The sequence below is a fragment of the Ursus maritimus genome, unplaced genomic scaffold, assembly GCF_017311325.1.
Source record: "Ursus maritimus isolate PB19 unplaced genomic scaffold, ASM1731132v1 scaffold_14, whole genome shotgun sequence".
Taxonomy (NCBI): Eukaryota; Metazoa; Chordata; class Mammalia; order Carnivora; family Ursidae; genus Ursus; species Ursus maritimus.
Window position 1 is genome coordinate 37973819 of NW_024423786.1, and position 24007 is coordinate 37997825.

Below are 24007 nucleotides of genomic sequence, written 5' to 3' on the forward strand. Positions count from 1 at the left end.
TAGCTTAGATTGTGTTAATCCAAACTATCAAATAACCAGTATGATGATTAATCCCTACACATAAGAATTCAAGCCAGTTACCAAAAATGATCAAACACTAATCAGATCAGTTGTACACATGAGCATAGGACCTGTCTCTTGGTTCTAAGTGAACGAAAGGAAGAAAACTGAAATATAATTTATGGTATTTTCCAAGTAGATGGAGTAGGGACCCCTTCTGACCATTTTGTACATGGTACCCAGAACTCTCTGTGGTATTTATGTGAAGTCAATAAATATAAAATGGGAATAATCAGTGCAAAAAAAATGTTTTATGTGAAATTATTATTTGTGAGTCCCACACAATTTCAATGTGAAAGCTATCTTATAAACATCAGTGCATGGTTAAACACCATTACCACAGAGTTAGTGAACACTCACTCTTCAAGACTAAGTACCAAGTGTGGCTATCCACGTTAAAATACTCACAAGACCTGTAAAACCAAGACAGGAAGAAGGATTCCCACCATACATTTGGTGAGCAGAGTCTGAATTTAGATTTACTCACTGGAGCATACCCTCCAATCCTACATAATTAAAAGCTGGTTCCTAACTATATGGTAGTCACAGGGCTCAGCATCTTGGATCAGTTACTGATGTTCCATTTAAAAAATGGAAAAGTCAACTCACTTTCCTGTGCCTGAACTGCCCCTTTTCTCTAGAGACAATGGGATTTACAAATACAAAAAAAAAAAAAAAAAGCCAATTTATTGATACTTATGCTACAACAGAAGCAGAAGATATAAATAAAGGTAGAAAATACAATGCCAACGAATACAGGGAAAACAACACAAGTTCATTTTCTGAGTTGATCACTCAAATACAATAACAAATAAACATACTCATTTACTTATGTAACAAATCATTACTGAGGCCTTAGTACTTGCCAGGCACTGTGTGTGAAGCACTGGATGTCTAATAATAAGTAAATTCACAGACATGCTCTCACATGCTCATACACGTAGCCGTTGTTTATCATGAAAGTCAGGATATCACTCTATTAGACATTCACATAAATATGAAACACCTCCTTCTGGATAAAATTCTCCCTGGACAGGAAGCTCTGAAATCTAACAAGGTCAGAAAAAAACCCAGATTGTAGAGAACAAGGTTGAGCCATGAATAATGTGATGGTCTGTAATGTGGCTCTGAAGTCTGCTTGAGTAATCCTGCAAAACTGCTCAGTTTGTAGGCTTCCTTCTTCTTGATGTTAAGGTAAGCTAACAGGTTGGCACTGACCACAGCTGCGGCTGCATTTTTGAGCATTACTCTCAAACTCTGCAGCACATATGTCAATCTAGAAAACTCCTTTAGCCCACAGGAGGAACTCAAACCTTAGATGAGAAAATAGGTTCCACCAAAATTATTATTTCATGTAGCTTAAAGTAAAACATGAAAGCCCTGGCTAAGACAATCTTGTTAAATAATTTCATGTGCTTTGTAAAAAATTCTCAAATCACTTTTTAGGATCTTAAAAAAAATTCAGGGCTGTACTGCAAAGGGAACTACAGAAGTGGTATTTTTAGCAGCCTTGTGTCTTCCCATTGTGGCAGAATAAGAGCACATGAATGTTATGTGCATCTCTGATTTATAAAGTCAAAGCTACAGAGTAGGCCTCTGGGCCCATATAGATAATTAAAATGCTACAAAATGAAAATTTTGATTTACTGTAATTACATTCAAATATCATCATAATTAAGTTCATTTTTCAAGAGACAAGGACTGCACTCATCATATTCAAAGATAGCACATGCACACAGCTCTGTTCCCACAATGCCAAAGAACAAGGAAGCAGTGATTTCTTTTGCTATTTTCTCAGAGAACCAGGATCCAGAAAAACCTCCTAAGGTCACTGAGGCATTCTAAACAGATGGGTGTCTCATTTCCTTCTATTTCTGTTTCAGAAAGGTGGCCCCAGAGGACCACTGCAGTGTTTAGACACTCTCACTTCAGAAGCTCTTTCCCAATATTCTAACCTAAATCCCATTAACTGCAACTTGCACTCTTTCCCTTGTTCTCTTCCTACTGAAGGAACAGTGCTGCTTTTCCCAGACTAAGCCATATCAACTCCCTTAACTGTCTTCATGGGTCTGCTTTACCTGCTTTCTTCCTGCATTATCTCCTAAGGTTTGAATGCTGAGTTCAAAGATGGGGAAAAAAAATCACTGCAGCTTAACTAGACTTACAAATGTTTCTGTACATCTGGAGCATTTTCAATAGAAGCTCTCCCTGTGAAAGTGGCTTCTGATTCTACAGTAACGTTGTTTGAGGTTTTGAAAGAAAGTTGTAGTAATTGAACAAAAAAGTCAGGTAAACAAATCCAGTGTTATCTTTCAGAGAAAGTCACATATAAGATGCCTACGTAAACCCCATTTGTGTTTAAGAGGCACACCGTAAGCTCTGAGACATCTGTCACCCATCAGTCATGCACCGACACCAGGGCAGTGGCACTGTGAGACTATCACACCTCCCGGCGTTAACGGGTCTTAATGTATCTCAGCAGCACTGAAGCAGATCAAAGACTCCATGAGAATCAAAACTGGTTTAAAATTGTAACACAGTCTTGTTTTCTCCTTCGGCAAATAAATAAACTGAAATAAACAAAGCTTCACGCTAGTTTTTTTTAACTAAATAACAAACATTCGGTAAATCAGAATCAACTAGAAGCATACACAAGGCAATGTGGTATGTGAGGCTAACCACTTTCCAGAAGCAGATTACTATGTCTTCTCTGAGCTGATGAGTTTGTGATCCTGGAGACCATGAATGACAGCATGGTTATTCGGAAAAAATGAAAGTATAGGTCATAGCAGGAAAAGATCCTCCATTTGGTACGTGAGAGAACAGAATACTTAGTTTGCCCCTTTCTATGCACTCGCTAAAAACTGCACAGCTGTACGTTTGGTGGATGCCTTTAGAGAAACCACACTCCTACATCAGGGAATTTCCCAGCAGCCTTGAATAAGACTAGTAAGAAAGACTTCCTTCAGATTTTGTCTGTTATATTCAATAGCTTCTAAAACCTACATTAGTAAAAGGTACTTGATTATATTTCTTTAATAAAAAATTCAGTTAAAAACTATAGCTGATTTCAGTTTTCTTTAAATAATTCATTAAAACCTGATAGGAACATAAATCAAGTCCTAAGTGTGGGGAGGTAAGAATAAATGCTTGTTTCCAGGGTTACAATATCCACATAGCAGGCCCCTGGGTAGAGTCAACAGCAGAGAAGGGAAAGAGAATTTGCACATACTGTAAAAAGGGCACACATTCGTTCTATCTTCTCTGGGTTCCTTGGCCCACCATTCTTGTTCAGTCTCACCAGAAACCGCTCACTGAAATGTAGGAGAGAGAGACAGAAAAATGTAAGGGACCACATGCTCCAGAACAAATAAAAAGGGCATTTACAGAGAAGCCCTAAACACTTTCAGAATAGCTCACAGTGAAAGGCAAGGCCAAAAGTACATGTCTAATGACAGGACGCTATTTTTCTTGCCACGCAGCATGCAATGGACACTACAAACCGCCTAACAGCTGTTGCTGTTTATTTGCTGGTAGCAGCTCTTATCTCCCTAGAGGTGTGTGCTCCCTGAGAGGAGCAATGAAGACTGTATCTTTTATTGTTTTCCAAATACCCGCAAAGCTCCAGTCATAATGCTAGGCCCATAACAAGCATATACGTTCTCTGATGTGATCACTCAGATCATAAAACTATCCACCATACTCGAGCCGGAAGAATCTACATTACCCAATTTACATCTTCCTATATAACTCTTAAGAATCATTTCAGGACTAAGAAAAAAAATACAGGGACTTACAAAAATTTGAGCAAAAAGTCAAAAGGAAATAATGTACTATAACTAAAGTTGCAATCAGAATTTAAAATGGCCATTAAAATATTTTATTTCACAAACAACACAGGTTAACTCCTGAAGTAAATTACCGGGTTAAAAACCAGAGATTCAGTGTTTGTGACATCTGGAGAGGTGTCTCCTCGCTCTCTCACTCCTGCCTGTTCCTGCCCAGGTTTAATTTCCCACCTCTTCATCCCAAGGCTCCCTATCAACTGCAACAGGAAAACTGAGCTGTGGCAAAGACCACGTATGTGATTCTAAAAGTAATTTAATTCTCCTGTGCCCATAGTCATGTACTCACCACATATATGTGGTATCAGGAAAAAGGTCAATATTAAAATACTGTCCTAGAATTATAAGATATAATATCAACTTCACAGGTTGCTTACTTTGTTCATGTATTCATTTGTTCATTTAGTCAACAGTTATTAGGTTTTGTGTGCTAAACGTGGGAATACAAATGTGAACAAGATACAAGGTATTTTTCTTCGTAGAGCTTGTGGTCCTGGTAGACAATTAAATATGCAGAAATGAAGCTCAAAAAATATTTGGCCCAGATATAAACTTGGGATTTTTTCCAGCCAGGGGGTTGGATGGCAATAAGGAGAGAATGTGCATAGAAGGAGCAGGAAAAGGGCTTTGGTCAGAATCCTGAGGGACACTGATATTTAGGAAAAAAGGGGTAGAACTAGCAAAGTAGACACATGGGGACAAACAGAAAAGCAAGAAAAATAAGGAGGTAGTGGGATGCTATATTAGTCAAGGGAAGAAAATGTTTGAAAGAGGAGGTAGGGGTCAGTGAGGCCCAAGGCCAGTGTGAAGAATCACATGAGACAAGCACAAGAGTATATCCCCTGTCCCCAGACAGAGACTACTGTGATTCTTGCAATAACTGTTTTAGTGGAATGGTAGAGAAAGAACCCAGGGTGAAGAGTAAGAAGTGAGGAGGCAGAAATAGTTAAGTCTAGTCCACCCCCCCCTTTTTTAAAAGATTTTATTTATTTATTTATTTGTTTATTTATTTATTTATTTGAAAGCGCTAGAAAGAGGACCCGGGGGTAGGGTCAGGTGGGGTGCGGCAGGTGGCTGGGATAGGACAAGCAGACTTCCTGCTGAGCAGGGAGCCTGACATGGGGCTTGATCCCAGGACCCTGGGATCATGACCTGAGTTGAACGCAGATGCTGAACCAACTGAGCCACCCAGGTGCCCCACAGACTACTCTTTAGTAAACGGCTATGGAAAGGTAGAAGTGATGAACTTATAGTTGAATGGGCATGTTGGGCTGAGGGAGGTCTTTATTTTTTTTAAAAGATTTTATTTATTTGAGAGAGAGAGAGAGAGCACAAGCAAGGGGGAGGGGCAGAGGGAGAAGCAGGCTCCCCTCTTTTTTTTTTTTTTTTTAAAGATTTTTTTTTTTTTGACAGCCAGCGAGAGAGGGAACACAGCAGGGGAGTGGGAGAGGAAGAAGCAGGCTCCCAGCAGAGGAGCCCGATGTGGGACTCGATCCCGGAACGCCGGGATCACGCCCTGAGCCGAAGGCAGACGCTTAACGACTGCGCTACCCAGGCGCCCCTACGCAGGCTCCCCTCTGAGCAGGGAGCCTGATGCAGGACTCAATCCCAGGACCCTGGCATCATGACCTGAGCTGAAGGCAGACGCTGAACTGACTGAGCCACCCAGGCGTCCTGAGGGAGATCTTTATTAACATGTGGGATAATCCATATGTTTATACTTAATTAATTGTCAATAAAGGCACCAAAATTCAGTAAAGGAGCACAGTAATTTCAACAAACGGTGCTTAACAATCCATATGGAAAAGAGTAAACTGATCCTTGCCTACAAAAGAGTAACTTGAATGGATCATAGACCTCAATATAAGAGCTAAAACTATAAGAAAACACAGGAGAAAAATGAAGACAAGTACCTTTGTGTATTTTATTCAAATTTGTATTTCCATATTTAGCATAAAAGAGAAAAATCTTTGTGATCTCACATTATTAAGTGAATATCATGAATCACAACAAAATGATAAACTGAACTTTATCAAGATTAAAACCATCTTCTCTTGGGAAGACACTGTTAAAGTGGAAAGACAAGCTATAGACTGAGAAAATATTTACAAACACTCACTAAGAAAGGACTGTATTAAGAATGTACTGTGGAGTTCTGAGAGTTCTTTATAAGTAACAATTCAATTTAAAAAAATGGACAAAAGATCTGAATAGACCCTTCACCAAGGAACATATAAAGATGACATATAAGCTCAAGAAAACATCATTAATCATTAGAGAAATACAAATTAAAAGCACAGTGAGATACCACTACACACCTATTAGAATGGCTAAATTAAAGACTAAATATATCAATGGTTGGTGAGAATGTAGAGCAACTAGACCTCTCATAAACTGTTGAGGGGAGTGCAAAATGGTATAGTCATTTAGAAAACAGTCTGGCAGTTTCTTATAAAGTTAAACGTACACTTATTATATGATCCAATCATTCTATTCCTAGGTATTTACTCCTGAGAAATGAAAACTTATGTCCACACAGAGACCCATTTGTGAATATTTATAGCAGCTTTATTCATAATAGCCAGAAACTCTAAAGAACACAAATGTTCATCAGGAGAAGAAGGGCAACCCATATAATGGAATATCCATAAAATGGAATATTACTTCACAATAAAAAGAACTACTGAGATATATAATAATATGGATGAATCTCAAAAATCCATGCTAAGTGAAAGAAGCCAATCAATCACAAAAGACCATATACTGTATGTCTCCACTTATATTATAATCTAGAATTGGCAAAACTATAAGGAAGGAAACCAGATCAGGAGTTGTCAGGGCTGAGGAAGGAGGGCAGGGATTGAATGCAAAGGTGCATGAAGGAACTTTCTGGGGTGATGAAAGCTTCTACTTCTTGAATATGGTGGTGATTTCACAACTATAAATTTGTCAAAACTCACCAAACTATGTATTAAAAAGAGTGAATTTTACTACATGTAAATTATAGTTCAAAAACCTGACTTCAAAAAAAGATGGGGTACACCAAAGAACATTTGCTTCTAATAGGACAATGTTTGTAGATGGTGAGATACTGAAGACAGAGGAAAGAGAGAAAATAATTGGCAAAGGAAAAAAGAGGTTCCCACCTCCTTGGGGAACTGAGAGAATCAAGGAAAGAACGAAGGAGGAAATAACAAGGGTATATACAAATATGTTAGTAGTTTTAGTAACAAAAAGTTGAGGTGTATCAGAGAAACAGGAAATAAGAGCATCAAAGTAACATTTTTCTGTCCATTACTGAAGTTAACTATCCTAACATGTATATATGCATTTAACAACCACCCAGGTAGCTCTTAACTTGATAGTTGAGTAGAAAAACATTTTTTAGGAAGTTTATGTCTTTCAAGAGAATTTATCATTACTTCTGCACTCTATTGAAGGAACACCTGCAACGGCTCTCACCGTCACATTACCAATCTCTCGAGGACAGACATCTACCAAGCTGGCTGCTGCCGGAGCTGCTAGACCCACAGAAGGGCACATGGTTTGGAGGGGCTACATCAAGCTCCGGTCCAAAGCTAAAAGCGTGCATAAAACACATTTCCAAGTGGACAGGGTTGCTGGCCCTATCAGAACCCAAGAACTTCTCTTTCTCCTCAACAGTGAGAGGAGGCCCCTGAGTTCTCACAGTGCCCACATGACTTTCACATGTCCCACGGCCTTTCATGCTCTGGTTTCACCTGGCCTTCACAATCTGTGAAGCTGAAAATAACTGTTGGTTTTTTTTCATTTCACAGGGCTTTGGGTACACATCTAGCTATTTTCTGTTTTGCCAGCTTCTCTAATGGGTATGATAAGCAAATGATGCTTTCTGCTAACATTCAAACTATTTGAAGGCAAATACCTATCCAATGTTTCCTAAGGTGGTCAAAAAAGTAGGAAATACTGCATTAAACACAGTTTAAAAACAACAGGTTTTTACCCACTAGGACTTCTCAGAGGCTTAAAATGTTATTATGTGTTTTGATACCAATGGGACAGATGACATTTGACCCCACGAGCTGCTTTTATGTAAGGCAATGGAGTCCGTACAGTTTGATAAATGCTGATCGAAATCTACTTGCCAATGAGAGCTACAGCAACCACTCATATTTCCCAAAGGTATGAAAGGAACTGTGGCCAAAAGAGTAAAATTTATTCATGAGATTTTACGAACATCCTCTATATGACAGCAACAGGGCAGTTTTTCTCTTAAACGATATGGGTGAGAAAACTCCAATGCTTTCAAAAGAAAAAAAGAGATGACGTTAAATTCTTGCTTTTCATAAGCAACATTATAAGAGAACTGTTCCATATTTAGTTGTTTTTATGATGAGCTATGCATGAACAGTATATGAAGTTATATTAATTTCATAATTTCATATTATTGAGCAAGTTGTTACAAATGAATTCCATAATTTGAATCTGTGGCAAGTCTAATAGTGTCTTAATTTTAAGATCACTTGATTTTATGGAAGTTCAAATTCACACATTCATACACATCTCCATGGACAGTAATTCATGCATCCCTATAGCAAATGTTTGGTGACCACCAACAAGATGCCAGCCTATGCTGAGGCAGAGACCGTCTCTGATACTTAGGGAGAATATTTCCTGAAGGCTCTGTTTTGGAAATACAAGCATGCTCCCCAAATAAATTCAGAGGAATTCTCTCAACTCTTTCACTTTAATCTTCATGTTTCTCATCTGGTCCTCTGTGGAGATGAATGGCAACTACTTAGCATCTCTTTCGTGATAACCTCCCAGGTGCTTAAAAACAGACAAGTAGCCCCAAGGCCATAGTACATAGCACAAGCCAACAGATTAAAAAATCTCTAGTATTCCCTCACAGATTCATTTTCCAATTTAGATCACTTGGCTTTATTTCTCAAGTTCTTCAAGTTTTCCCACTTCGTTCTGAAGCACAAGAGCAGAAATGCATAAAGGGGTTTCATAAAGGCAGAGCAGTACTGTGGTTTTCAAATTCATTTTTAGTATCAGCTTTTCTTTTCAACAAAACCTTACACTGTTCAATATATGACAAATTGATAAAGGCAGCTACTTTGGTTGAATTGGGGGTGGGGGTGGGGCAGAGGGCAAAGAATCCTCCCTACTTAGGCGTCTCTCCTAACCACCACCTGCCCCTGAGACACTTCAGGGCTCCAAAGAACACTTTTATAACTATTATTACAATTCTAGGATTCTTTCCAGCCTTCTTCTCTCCTTTTCATTCATTTCAACAAGCGTTCATGAGCCTCTACTATATTCCGTATTCCAGAAACTGAGCTAGATACTGGGAATAGAGAAATGAAATGGTCCCTCCCTATCTTCAGGGTTTTGAGTCTACTGGGAGAGAGACACATATAAACCCAAAATTGCAACATAATGTGAAAATGCTAGAATTACCCAGAAAGGGGCTGCTGACAAGTTCTACTGGGATGAGGATAGGCTGGCTAAATGAGATACTGTAAAGGATTCTTGTAATATTGCTAGGCTTTCAGCATTTGGTGAGGGATAGAGATGAAGGGAATTCTAGGAGAGTCCTCCAAGTGCAGAGTCTTAGAGGTCTGAGGCAGCTTGACAGTGGGAAGGCTCCAAGCATGAGTAAGGAGGGCACTGGAGAGCCAGGGAGTGGTCAAAGGTACTATGCAACACAGAGTGGACAAATCCAGAGGGGACTTACATGCGAGGGTTCTCCAAACTTGGCTATTATCAGGAGTAACTGGCAGCTTATTAAAATACAGATTCCTGGACTCCATCCCAGGTCTTCTGGATCATTATATCTAGAGGAAAGGACTCAGAGGACTTTTGGGGAGAGTGCAAGAATCTGCATTTTTTAAAAAGTTTTCGTTGTTAGGATTAGCAAATTTGGAACAACCCATTATGGGCCTTAGAGAGGCCTGGGAAGTTCAACTATGAGAAGCAGTGTTGACCTCCTAAGTCTTTAGAATGATCACTTGGGCTGCAGTGTTGAAACCAGGTTGATAACACAGAAAATACTCCAAAGACAAGTGGAGTAGCCCCAGCAAGCTATGATGCAGTTTGGGAACAGAAGAAAGAAGAATGGATGGGAGATACAAGCCGACCACATGCAGTGGTTGATCAGATGTGGTAGTCAACCAGGGAAGTTGTAAAGTTCAGACATGTATGCTGAATTTCAAGTCTCCATGGGGATATGTAGGTAAACAAAAAACAGGAAGATCAAAGCCCAAGTCTGAAGTTCAGGGAAAGGACATGGGTGGGAGATGAAGCTCCAGGTACTCATCAACTTGCTATAGCAGCAGCAACAGCAGCCACTTATTATCTTTTATGTACCAGGCATTGTTTAAAGTATTTCTTTTCTTGCCTAATTGTATTTAATCCTCATAACAGATATTTCATCTCTGAAGAAACAGAGCCAGAGGGGCAAAGTTCCTGGCTTGAGATCAGAAAGTAGAGAGAGAAAAGTGAAGTTGGAATTCCAATCTGAATCGCTTTGATTTCAAAGCCCATACTTTATCTGTATTTCATCTTATGAAATGAGCATTGGAAAAAAAGTGGTGCCGGAGAGGAGGGGGGTTCCATGGGTAATGCGGCAAACCATGTCTTGCCCTAGAGACTCACAGTGTCTGTGTCACATAGGCTCCTAGAGGTGCTGCCTGAAGGAAATCCAGCTAGCCCCATAATCCCTACTACCTACATGGGACACTTAACCCCTCTGATTAGAAAATTTATGCCAAGCCCTCATACCAGTTCTGTTGGTGACACCTCCTTTGTTTGATGTTTACAGCATTCCCACCCAGGAGACTGAGGTGATGGGAGCAATGGTTTGTCTGATTTGGAACAAGCAGAGATTTGAATGACAAACAATCCTAGGAAACAGATTCTTTTCATTTTCTTTAAAGCAAAAGAGACACATGAGTAAACCTGTTATCACATATTCTTGAATGTTTATAATAGCATTTTGCTAATTATACAGCCCCTAAAGGGTCTTTAGAAATCATGTACTTCTCATGAAATCGAACTAAATGGTAACTTAATGATCAGTTGTGTGGGAAGCTACAGTTGTTTTTACTCTAATGATTTATGCTTTTACCCCAGGATCAGGCTCCCATTTCTAACAATAAAAAACATGTAAATGAATAAAGGGAGTGCAATGAGGGTGAGGTTCTGCTGACAGGACAGTACAACAGGTCATCTTTGCTGTCTCCAATATTCAAGTCAAAACGGTTCTAAGAAAAGTGTACATCCAGGTGGGGAAGTTGGGGCATGGAGGGAATGCCCTGCCTTCTATGTGTTTTGCTGATTACGTCTATGGGGTCTACAGAAGTAGCACACTTTTATATTTCTCAGCTGTAGGTCAAGCAGTCTGAAGTGTGATAGGAAAGTAACCATGCTAGCCCTTGATGCCAAATAAGCAATATTAGAACAGTGGTTGCTCCTCTGTATTCAGAACAGTTCTTTTGTCTGGTGTAGACAAATGTACCCTTCATAGATAGGTCCTTTGTAACTTTCCAAGAGTAACCCAGACCTAGTAGTTCTGAAAGAAATGCTAAACAAATTAATTAACAAATGCTGAAATAACAATTTAGCTAAGAACACTCATCAAATGTATAGAAAGAATGCTACTTCATAATTTATCTGACTGTACTTAAATATATGGCCAAACATTATCATAGAAAAATAAAGCATTTAAGAGCAAATCACTGTTAACATGATTTAACGTTTTCCTATTTATTTATTACGATGTTTCCCCATTTATTTACTATGCAAACTGGAAAGACTTAAACAAATGCTAAAGTGTGCTTGCTCTCTGAGGCTTCAGGGAAAAACAATGTCTTGGCAATAATACAGAAAAATGACTATATTTTATGGAAGATCACACATAACATAGCCCAATCATGGTGTTTCCTAAAGGACAGTCTACTAACTACAAAAAGATAACCTCAAAAATTCACTCTTTCACTACTAGGATCTGACTGCAAGTAAAACAAACTTTGAGCAAACATTACTCTCTCTCTAGGAATTCAGTGCATGAAACTTTTCAATCTTCACAGTTATGCTTCAGAATTTCTTTTTTTTAATAATATTTTTTTATTATATTATGTTAGTCACCATACAGTACATCCCTAGTTTTTGATGTAAAGTTCCATGATTCATTACTTGCGTATAACACCCAGTGCAGAATTTCTATGCAGCACAATGGAACTGAAACAAACACACACCAAGATTTTGAACAGGACGACAGCAGTTATCAACATGTGTACTACACTTTATAGAGTTTATCAGCATTTTCTCATACATTACCTCCTGTGATATGAGGGAACTTGGCAGGAGTACTCCAAATTTTCACTGGAAAGAGTATCTTCCTGATTCTGCTCTCTTCCTCCCTCATTACCTACATTTACATTGATAATCTTTTGTTCTGTGCTTTCTAGCTCTTTGTTCAGAATGTGAAAATTTTTGTCTTTTAAATTTCATTCCTTTTACTCACTACACATATTCTTCTCTGGCATGATATAGAATAAGAATATATATTCACAGATGGAAGAAAAATCACAGCATTTGCCTGAGGTTTTTCATGGTCTGCCATACAACACACACACACACACACACACACACACACACACACACACACTCCTACAGATTTGGCCTGTTGTAACTACATAAGTCCTCTAAGGATATCAGAATATACATTATTTATACTTATTAACTTGTTCTTGTCACTATTTATGCTGCTGTTTCTGTGCTTCAATTAGGTCAAGTTTTGCTATTTAATATATTATATGTCAAGAGGGAATCCTGATGGGAATAAGCAGAGCATACAGAAACCAAATAAATATATACAGGAGAAATAGAAAAATCTTGATTGTTTTCTGAGTGGAAGCCTGAATATTGAGCCAACCTGAAAGCCAAATGAATATTTAAATCTGTCATTTTATTAGACATTTTCTAATCTTTTAAAGAATAAGACTGAGAAGCCAGGAATAATCTCAAGGAACAAAAGCAAATAAAGATTTCCTAAGTACTAAAACTTTGAAAGTATTTAAGAACTCTAATTTTTTTCAAGAAGTTTAAAATATAGGAACAATGTAACTAGGTCAAATTCTTTTTCATTATTCCTTAACATGGGACAATTAGTGATATTATTATTATTTTTAAAAAGATTTATTTATTTGAGACACAGCGGGCAGGGGGAGGAGCTGAGGGAAAGGAAGAGAGGGAATATCCAGCAGACTCCCCGCTGAGTGTGGAGCTAGAAACAGGGCTTGATCTCATGACCCTGAGATCATGAACTGAGCCAAAACCAAGAGTCAGGCGCTTAACCAACTGAGCCACACAGGAACCCCTAGTGATATTATTTTAAAAACAATATTATAGGGGTGCCTGCATGGCTCAGTTGGTTGAGCGTCTGCCTTTGGTTCAGGTCATGATCCCAGGGTCCTGGGATTGAGCCCTGCATTGGGCTCCCTGCTCAGCAGAGAGCCTGCTTCTTCCTCTCTGTTGCTCCCCTTGCTTGTGCTTGCTCAGTCTCTCTCCCTCTCTGTCTCTGTCAAGTAAAGAAATAAAATCTTAAAAAAAAAAAAAAGAAAACAACCCAATATTATAGTAGCACAGCTAACAAGGTATAGAGACAAAATTTCAACTCATGTCTGGATTCTCCAAAGCCTGTACTCATTCCAATTGTCTTTCTTGATATATACTTAAATGATGAAAATAAGAATATTGATCAAAAAGAAATAAAACAACTTGAAGGTAGCTACATGTCTCTAAAATATTACATACCTAACAGAGAGTCCAAGATGGCAGAGGAGCAGGAGACCTAAAGTTCGTCTGGTCCCAGGAATTCAGCTAGAAAGCTACCAAACCATCCTGAATACCTATGAACCCAACTAGAGAATGAAGAAAAGCGTAGCAGAAACTCTATGAACAGAAAAGTAACCACTTTCTGCAAAGAGGAGAAAAGATGGTGGAGGAGTAGGGGACCCATTTCTCAGCTGGTCCCCTGAGTCAAGCTGGATATCTACCAGACCATCCTGAAAACCCACGGAATTAGCCTGAGATGCAGGAAGATACATCTGGATCTCTACAAACGAACATCTCCAGCGCTGAATATTGAGGGATGAAGTGGGGAGCTGTGAATCCGCGCACAGATATCAGAAGATAAATGGAAGGGGGAGGAAGCTGAGGCACTCGGGCACCGGGAAGCAGTAGCCACTTGCACTGGGGAGTGGGCCAGATTCGAGGACCCGCACCCGAGAGAGAGCAGACTGAGACCGTGAGCCTGCGAATGAGCGGGCAACCAGACTGAAAAGTGGAGCTCCGGAGTGCACACTCGAACTAGACCGAAACCGAGAGCTCGGGAGAGCGTGCGCGACTAGACTGAATATCAGAGCTCCAGAGCGCTCACTGGAACCAGACTGATACCAGGAGCTCAGGAGCACGTGCGTGACCAGACTGAAAACCGGCGCTCTGGAGTGCGCATGAACCACACTGAAACGGACCTCGGGAGCGTGCTTGGGAACTGGGGGCGGCTGGCGCTGTTAGAACCACAAAGGACAGAGATGTGCCACCCCTGGAAGTGAGGGCTGGGAGAGTGGCTGTGGGGTGCACAACCCAGGACGCTGCAGGGTTTTTAGCAGCACCAACAGAAACAGAGTTAAAGTGGCCAAGAGAGCTCAGCAGAGAGTGGACTGCGCTCTCTCTGTTCTGAGACAGAGGCTAGGATACGGCCACTGCTGCTCTGACTCTCAGAACAGTCTCAGAAAACCACCAGGGAAAACCGCCAGAGAACAACAGCCCGGAAATATCAGCTCACATTGTGCCCATTCCCATTCCCCCCTTGCAGAGGTAGGGTGACTTTACCCAAACAGGGTTGCCTGAGTATCAGTGTGGCAGGCCCCTCCCCCAGAAGGCAAGCTGAAAAATCAAGAAGCCCACATCTCTAAGGTTCCTATAAAACAAGTGCACACTGCCTGGGTCCTGGTCGATAATTTGGGCTCTGGGTATCCCTGCAAGCTGTCCTCATCATAATGATGATGAGGAGAAGTCCCCCCCCCCCAGCAAAGAAAAGACAATGAGTCTGTGACCTCTGCCACAGAACTAATGGATATGGATATAATCAAATTGTCAGAAATGGAGTTCAGAGTAACAATGGTCAAGATGATGTGTAGGCTTGAAAAAAATATTAATGAAAAAATTAACAAGAATATAGAATCTCTGAGGGCAGAAATGAGAGCAAATCTGGCAGAAATTAAAAATGCTATGAATCAAATGCAGACAAAACTAGGTGCTTTGACGGCCAGGGTAAATGAGGCAGAAGTCGAATTAGTGAGTTGGAGGATGGGATGGTAGAAGAAAGCTAAAACAGAAACTTGGCTCGAAAAAAATCCAATCTCAAGAATGTAGATTACAGGAGATTACTGACTCAATGAAACGTTCCAATGTCAGAATCATCGGCATTCCCAAGGGGGTGGAGAAAGAGAGAGGTCTAGAAAAGATATTTGAACAAATTGTAGCTGAAAACTTCCCTTATCTGGCAAAGGAAACAAGCATTCGTGTCCAAGAGGCAGAGAGGACCCCTCCCAAGGTCAATCACAGCAAACGTACACCACGTCACGTCATAGTGCATTCACAAATATTAGATCCAAGGATACAGTATTGAAAGTGGCCAGGGGAAAGAAAATCCTTACGTACAGAGGGAAAAATATCAGAATAACATCAGACCTGTCTACAGAGACCTGGCAGGCTAGGAAGGGTTGGCAGGGTATTTTCAAAGCTCTATCTGAGAAGAACATGCAGCGGGTCCCTAAGGAATCACAATGAGATGGCATACATAGTTATGCTGCATGAAGGTCACTTGTTCATATCATATCACTCTGTAAACATCACTACTACCTGAACAACAGAGAAGTTTTGTTGAGAAGATGATTTTTCTCTGTTATGCTGCTGCACAGAGGCTGGTTCAGTAATAAATATGTGAGACCTTTTGTTTGGAAAAAAAAAAATAGTAGTGTCTCCTAATTAAAGTGACAATATAGTCCCTACAACAAGGCCCTGGAAGATAGTAAATCTCAGTAAATATTTACAGTTATCATCTTTATTATACATGTTTAAGCTTTGCTTTTGAATCTAAACATCAGTGTTCTCTATATGCTTTGGCTGGGCTCATAAAGAGGGCAAGGGCAAATAAAGGTCGTGCCACTGCAAAGATTCTTCCACCACAGAGACCCTGCTTTGCTAGGCATCTGGCAGGCAGCCTTCCCTGGGACTTAAGCAGGATCTCTGCCAGCTTTGCCTGGGTGACAGGGCAGCACAGAGATTCCATGACACAAAGATGCCATCAGAGCGCCTATGGTAGCAGCAGGCATATTCAGAATATTCATTTATTGCTGTGAAGCTCTTGAGAGCCTTTTAAAGCAGGAAAAAGCTGTGTATGTACAGATAGGAGCCTTCTGGGGAAAACTACCACTTTATTATTTCTCATTTTGCTCTCAGCTATCTTGGTATTTTAATTGTGTTTTCCTTATAAACATAAAGTCGTTAGAAGTCCAGAAGATTTTATTAGGTAAAGTTTATTTTTATTTAGTTAGTGTCTATAAGCTGTAAGGCTCTCATGCTTGATTCTTTGAGGTTAGTAGATATTGTCCTCTACTTTACAGAGGAAAGGACAAGGGACTTACAGGATGTGTTAGAGATCCCAGGAACCCCTAGTGGTCATTCATTAGGACTTTTGGGATTTAGCATATAGCTTTACTCACAGATGAGTTGTATTTCAGCGACATAGTAAGGATACAGAGCTGGATCATAAGGGAGGAAAATACAGGCAGAGCCTGGTAGAATCCATGTGCAGGCTTATTTATGCTTTCTCCTCACATGAGGGGACTCACACAGAGCACACTCTTTCAGCAATGAAAATGCAGCAATATCTGTGTAGTGTTTCTGCCCCCAGGACGCCCTTTAAAGACTCAGCCCCCAATGTTTATAGGAGCTGTCACATAGGCACCCTCTGCTTACCATGTAGAAAATTCCCAGAAGGGAAGCAAATGTTCGCATAAGTTATACTGCCCCACACAAACAGTCTAGGCACAGTGAGCCACCTTAACTGTTGGGAACTCTTCGAAATTCCCAGATGCCAGCCAAAGGCTGACCTTGCAACATACCTTTCTAAGATAGCAGTCTCAGGCCTGCTATGTTAACTCCTTTTATGCATAGAAGTTGTCACATACGTACACACCAACTCTAATGCTAGCCTGTCAGAGGTACTGCATTAATGGTTAGATGTTAGCAGAGGAATAGATCCTTTCTGATTGATAGGCACATAGAAGCCTTCAATGACACTGCATGTTTGAGCTTGGGCCTCAAAGGTTAGGCAGGGTTTGAGCAGAAGAGAGAGAAGTGGGCGATAGGATGCAGTGAAAAAGAATGCTTTTAGAGAAATGCAGGCAGGCAAACCCATCTGGCCTGAAACAAGGTACATTGAAAGTAAAAGAATGTAGGAGACAGGAGAGAATAGATGCTAGAGGGTCTGGACTGTAGGTGGAAGCTTATGAGCTTCATCTATAGAGCTGGAGTAGCACTGAGGTTTCTTTTTAAGAAAAGAAGTCATATTAAGGAGGGCATGTATTGTGCATGGTGCACTGGGTGTTATACGCAAGTAATGAATCATGGAACTTTACATCAAAAACTAGGGATGTACTGTATGGTGACTAACATAATATAATAAAAAATTATTATAAAAAAAAAAGAAAAGAAGTCATATAGTTCAAGCTGTCTTTGCAGAAGATACACATAGGGGTGATAATTCAGGCTGACCTGGAGGTTGAAGTGCCTAGAGATGGAAGGCTACTGAAGATACCTGGACACGTTCCCAGAGGGCCTGGGCTTCAGAATCTGCCCACTCATTTTTGGCCCACCTCATTCTATAGCAGATACATACAATACATGGGAAGGGTAAACCTGACTATGTCTGTGCTATAAGAATGCCCTATAGAACTATGGCTGGCAGGCCAGAGATAGATAAGTCTGTATTAACATGTGTGCTGAATTTGTGCTATAACACTGTAAATGCATAGAAGAGATTATGTTTACTGAAAAGTATTGTACAGCCTAACTGATCAAAGTACTCAGAAACTGCCAAATCCCCATTCCAAGCCTGCACAAATATCTGGCTGCCTTGTCCCAGCCACAAGCACAGGTAGAGCAAATCTCTGACCTTAGTACACCTTTCTTTCATGAAGCTGTAAGTACTTGATGCGCATATCTGGCTTTCAAGGCTGCCCACTCTCAGCAAAAAGTTCAGAAAAGCCAAGGGCAGACCGCATGGGCCCTGCTCACTGGCATTTCTTTGTAGTCTGACTTCCTGGATTCTTGTCCAATATCCCTGGCTATTGGCGTCTCAGACTGCCTCACTTGGGCCGTATGCTCCTGGCTCACAGAATTTTGGCCTACCTCATCTGTGCAGACCACAGACTTCCTTATCTATGCTTTGATTGCTAGGTTTCAGAGGTCAACTTACCTCTCACATGCCCATTCTAAGCCTTAGGGACTAAGAATGCCTACATCCAGGAGTGCCGTTCCTAGATCTGGCCCTCTGAACACCTTTCCTTCAGCCTCAAACCCCACCTATATATACTGACTCTAGTGTTGCTAGCATTATAATTTGTACCTTGGAATAGTGCTGCTATATGTAGTACAGAATCTCTTGTCCCAGTGACCCCCTACAGACCCTGTAGAACTTTATAGGATGATAGAAATGTTCTTGTGTAGGGCGCCTGGGCTCAGTCGTTACTGTCTGCCTTCGGCTCAGGTCATGATCCTAGGGTCCTGGGATCAAGCCCGCATCGGGCTCCCTGCTCAGCAGGAGCTGCTTCTCCCCTCTCCCACTCCCCCTGCTTGTGTTCCTCTCTCACTGCCTCTCTCTGTCAAATAAATAAAATCTTAAAAAAAACAAGAATGAAAGAAAGAAATGTTCTGTGTATAGCAGAACATTATGCTGTGCCCTGAGCCACTAGCTTCACGTGGCTATTTAACACTTAAAGCATGGCTACTTTGACCTAGAAGTGAGTTTCTAATTTCATTTAATTTAACTAATCTTAACTACAAATAACTACGTGGCTACCATATTATATAGCACATGCATAGACCTTATAGGCTGAGTGATCTGCTGAACTGGTTGTACAGGATCATGACAGAAAAGATCAATTGAGTCTGTGTGTACAGAATACCAACAGGAGGGAAAGACATGAAGCAAAAGAGGAAAATTAAGAACAAAGAGTCCTTCGTAGTCTCAGATGTATACATTTGTGTACATTAATAGGTATGTAATATTTTATTTTATTTTTTTTTTTATGATTTTTATTTTGTTATATTAGTCACCATACAGTACCTCCCAGTTTTTGATGCAATGTTCCATGATTCATTATTTGCATATAACACCCAGTGCACCATGCAATATGTGCTGTCTTAATACCCATCACCGGCCTATCTCAATCCCCCAACCCCTCTCCTCTGAAGCCCTCAGTTTGTTTCCCAGGGTCCACAGTCTTTCATGGTTCATTCCGCTTCTGTTTACCCCCCACCTTCATTCTACCCTTCTTTCTCCTATGGATCTTCCTATTTCTTATGTTCCATAAATGAGTGAAACCATATGATAATTGTCTTTCACTGCTTGACTTAGCGTAATCTCCTCCAGTCCCATCCATGTTGCTACAAATGTTCTGTAATCGTTCTTTCTGATGGCTGAGGAATATTCCATTGTATATATGGACCACATCTTCTTAATCCGGTCATCTGTTGAAGGGCATCTCAGCTCCTTCCACAATTTGGCTTGTGGACAATGCTGCTATGAACATTGGGGTACATATGGCCCTTCTTTTCACTACGTCTGTATCTTCGGGTAAATACGCGTAATGCAATTGCTGGATCATAGGGTAGCTCAATTTTTAACTTTTTAAGGGACTCCACACTGTTTTCCAAAGTGGCTGTACCACCACTTGGATTCCCACCAACAGTGTAAGAGGGAACCCCTTTCTCCACATTCTCTCCAACATTTGTATGTTTCCTGCCTTGTCAATTTTTGCCATTCTAACTTGGTGTAAGGTGGTATCACAAGGTGGTTTTGATTTCAATTTCCCTGATGGCTAATGATGTTGACCATTTTTTCACGTGTCTGTTAGCCATTTGTATGTCTTCATTGGAAAAGTGTCTGTTCATATCTTCTGCCCATTTTTTGATTTGATTATTTGTTTCCCGTGTATTGAGTTTGAGAAGTTCTTTGTAGATCTTGGATACTAGTCTTTTAACTGTAGTGTCATTTGCAAATATCTTCTCCCATTCCATGGGCTGCCTCTTAGTTTTTTTACTGTTTCCTTGGCCGTGCAGAAGCTTTTTTTATCTTGATGAAGTCCACAAACTTTTTTTTGTTTGTTTGTTTGTTTGTTTGCTTCTCTTGCCTTTAGAGATGTGTCATGAAAAAGTTGCTGTGGCCAATGTCAAAGAGGTTGCTGCCTATGCTCTCCTCTAGAATTTTGATGGATTCTATCTCACATCGAGGTCTTTCATCCATTTGGAGTTTATCTTTGTGTATGGCATGAGAGAGTGGTCAAGTTTTCATTCTTTTTGCATGTAGCTGTCCAATTTTCCCAGCACCGTTTATTGAAGAGACTGTCTTTTTTCCACTGGATGTTTTCCTGCTTTATCAAAGATTAGTTGCCCAAAGAGCTGAGGGTCCATTTCTGGGTTCTCTATTCTGTTCCATTGGTCTCTGTGTCTGTTTTTGTGCCAGTACCATGCTGTCTTTGTGATCACAGCTTTGTAGTATAGCTTGTAATCAGGCAACGTGATGCCCCCAGCTCTGTTTTCCTTTTCAACATTTCCTTGGCAATTCAGGGGCCCTTTCTGGTTCCACACAAATTTAAGGGTTGTTTGTTTCAGCTCTTTGGAAAATGTCATTGGTATTTTGATCTGGATGGCATTGAAAGTGTAGATTGCTCTGGGTAGCATAGACATTTTACTATGTTTATTCTTCCAATCCATGAGCATGGAATATTTTTCCATCTTTTTGTGTCTTCTTCAATGTCTTTCAAGAGTGATTCGTAGTTTCTAGAATATAGATCCTTTGCCTCTCTGGTTAAGTTAATTCTGATGTAACATATGATTTTGGTGCTATTGTAAATGGAATGGATTCCTAATTTTCTTTCTTTCAGTCTCATTGTTCGTGTATAGAAATGCAACTCGTTTCTGAGCATTGATTTTGTATCGCCTACATTACTGAATTGCTATATAAATTCTAGTCGTTTGAGGTGGAGTCTTTTGGGTTTTCTATATAAAGTATCATGTCATCTGCGAAGAGAGACACATTGACTTCTTTGCCAATTTGGATACCTTTTATCCCTTTTTGTTGTCTGATTGCTGTTGCAAGGACTTCTAGTACTATGTGGAATAATAATGGCGAGAGTGGGCATCCTTGTCGTGTTCCTGATCTTAAGGGGAAGGCTTTCAGCTTTTCCCCATTGAGGATGATATTCGCTGCAGGCTTTTCATAGATGGTTTTTATGAGATTGAGGAATGTACCCTCTATCCCTACACTCTGAAGGGTTTTAATCAGGAAAGGATGTTGTATTTTGTCAAATGCTTTTTCTGCATCAGTTGAGAGAATCATATGGTTCTTGACTCTTTTCTTGTTGATATGATCTATAACACTGATCAATTTGTGAATGTTGAACCACCCTTGCATCCCAGGGATGAATCCCACTTGGTCTTGATGGATAATCCTTTCAATGTACTGTTGGATCCTATTAGCTAGGATGTTTTTGAGAATTTTGGCGTCCATATTCATCAGGGAAATTGGTCTGTAATTCTCCTTTTTGATGGGGTCTTTGCCTGGTTTGGGGATCAAGGTAATCCTGGCCTCATAGAATGAGTTTGGTAGTTTTCCTTCTGTTTATATTTTTTGAAACAGCTTCAACAGAATAGATATTATTTCTTCTTTGAATGTTTGGTAGAATTCCCCAGGGAATCCGTCAGGCCCTGGACTCTTGTTTTTGTAGAGATTTTTGATCACTGCTTCAATCTCTTCATAATTAATCCATCTGTTTAAATAATCAATTTCTTCCTGTTTCAGTCTTGGTAGTTTATAGGTTTCCAGGAAGGCATGCATTTCTTCCAGGTTGTTTAATTTATTGGCATAAAGCTGTGATAAAAGTTTCTAATGATCCATCCTATTTCATTGGTGTTGGTTGTGATCTTTCCCCTTTCACTCATAATTTTATTAATTTGGGTCCTTTCTCTATTCTTTTGAGTAAGTCTGGCAGTGGCTTATCAATCTTATTTATTCTTTCAAAGAACCAGCTAGCTTCTAGTTCTGTTGATCTGCTCTACTCTGCTCCTAGTTTCTAATTCATTGATCTCTGCTCTAATCTTGATCACCTGCCTTCTCGTGCATGAGTTAGGCCTGTTCTTCTGTTCCAGCTCCTGCTTCTTGAGGTGAGAATATAAAAACTGCATTTTAGATTTTTATATTCTCTTGAGTGACTTGGATGGCTATATAGTTTTCCTAGGACAGCCTTGCAGTGTCCCATAGGTTTTGGACCGATGTGTTTTCATTTTCATTGGTCTCCAAAATTGTTTAAACTGATATTTAATTTCCTGGTTTACCCAATTATTCTTGAGCAGGATGGTTCTTAGTTTCCAAGTGTTTGAGTTTCTTCAAATTTTCCATGTGCTTGAGGTTCCAGTTTCAAAGCATTATAGTCTCAAAAATGTAGGTAATAATCTCAGTCTTTTGGTATTGGTTGAGACCTGTTTTGTGACCCAGTATATGGTCTATTCTGGAGAAAGTTCCATGTGCATTTGAAAAGAATGAGTATTCTGTTGTTCTGGGGTGTAGTGTTCTATATATATCTATGAGGTCCATCTGGTCTAGTATAGCATTTAAGCTCTCGTTTCTTTGTTCATTTTCTGCTTAGGTGATCTGTCTATTGCTGAGAGTGGAGTGTTGAGGTCCCCTACTATTAACATATTATTATCTATATGTCTCTTTATTCTGGTTAAGAGTTGGCTTGTGTATCTAGCTGCTCCCATGTTGGGGGCATAGATATTTATAATTGTCATATCCACTTTTGGATACATCCTTTAAGAATAATATAATATCCTTCTGTATCTCTAACAACAGTCTTTAGTTTAAAATCTAATCGGTCTGATATGTGAATTTCTACCCCAGCTTTCTTTTGAGGTCCATTGGCATGAAAATGGTTTTCCAACACTTCACTTTCAGTCTGGATGTATCTTTAGGTTCAAAATGAGTCTCTTGTAGACAGCAAATGGATGGTTCATGTCTTTTTATCCAATCTTCAACCCTGGGCGTTTATGAGAGCATTTAGGCCATTTACATTGAGAGTGATTATTGAGAGATATGATTTTAATGATGTCATGTTTCCTGTGAAGTCTTTGTTTCTATAGATTGTAAATTTCTGTTCTGTATCACTCTTGGGGCCTTTTTACTTTTATAGAACCCTCCCTTAATATCTCCTGTAGGGCTGGTTTGGTGGTTACACATTCCTTCAGTTTCTGCTGATCCTGGAAGGTCCTTATCTCTCCATCAATTCTGAATGGCAGCCTTCCTGGATAAATGATGCTTGACTGCATGTTCTTCTCAGATAGAGCTTTGAAAATACCCTGCCAACCCTTCCTAGCCTGCCAGGTCTCTGTAGACAGGTCTGATGTTATTCTGATATTTTTCCCTCTGTACGTAAGGATTTTCTTTCCCCTGGCCACTTTCAATACTGTATCCTTGGATCTAATATTTGTGAATGCACTATGACGTGACGTGGTGTACGTTTGCTGTGATTGACCTTGGGAGGGGTCCTCTCTGCCTCTTGGACACGAATGCTTGTTTCCTTTGCCAGATAAGGGAAGTTTTCAGCTACAATTTGTTCAAATATCTTTTCTAGACCTCTCTCTTTCTCCACCCCCTTGGGAATGCCGATGATTCTGACATTGGAACGTTTCATTGAGTCAGTAATCTCCTGTAATCTACATTCTTGAGATTGGATTTTTTTCGAGCCAAGTTTCTGTTTTAGCTT

At 40.1% G+C, this 24007-nt stretch overlaps 1 protein-coding gene across 1 annotated transcript in view; it reads right to left on the reverse strand.

Moving 5' to 3' along the window:
* Window positions 1-24007, reverse strand: part of DOCK3 (dedicator of cytokinesis 3) — a gene marked incomplete at its 5' end in the record, with an annotated part of 534371 nt that overhangs the window by 119644 nt on the left and 390720 nt on the right. The window contains one exon of the mRNA XM_040628234.1: window positions 3293-3374. Coding sequence (XP_040484168.1) covers window positions 3293-3374 — 82 coding nt within the window. The remainder of the gene's footprint in view (window positions 1-3292; window positions 3375-24007) is intronic.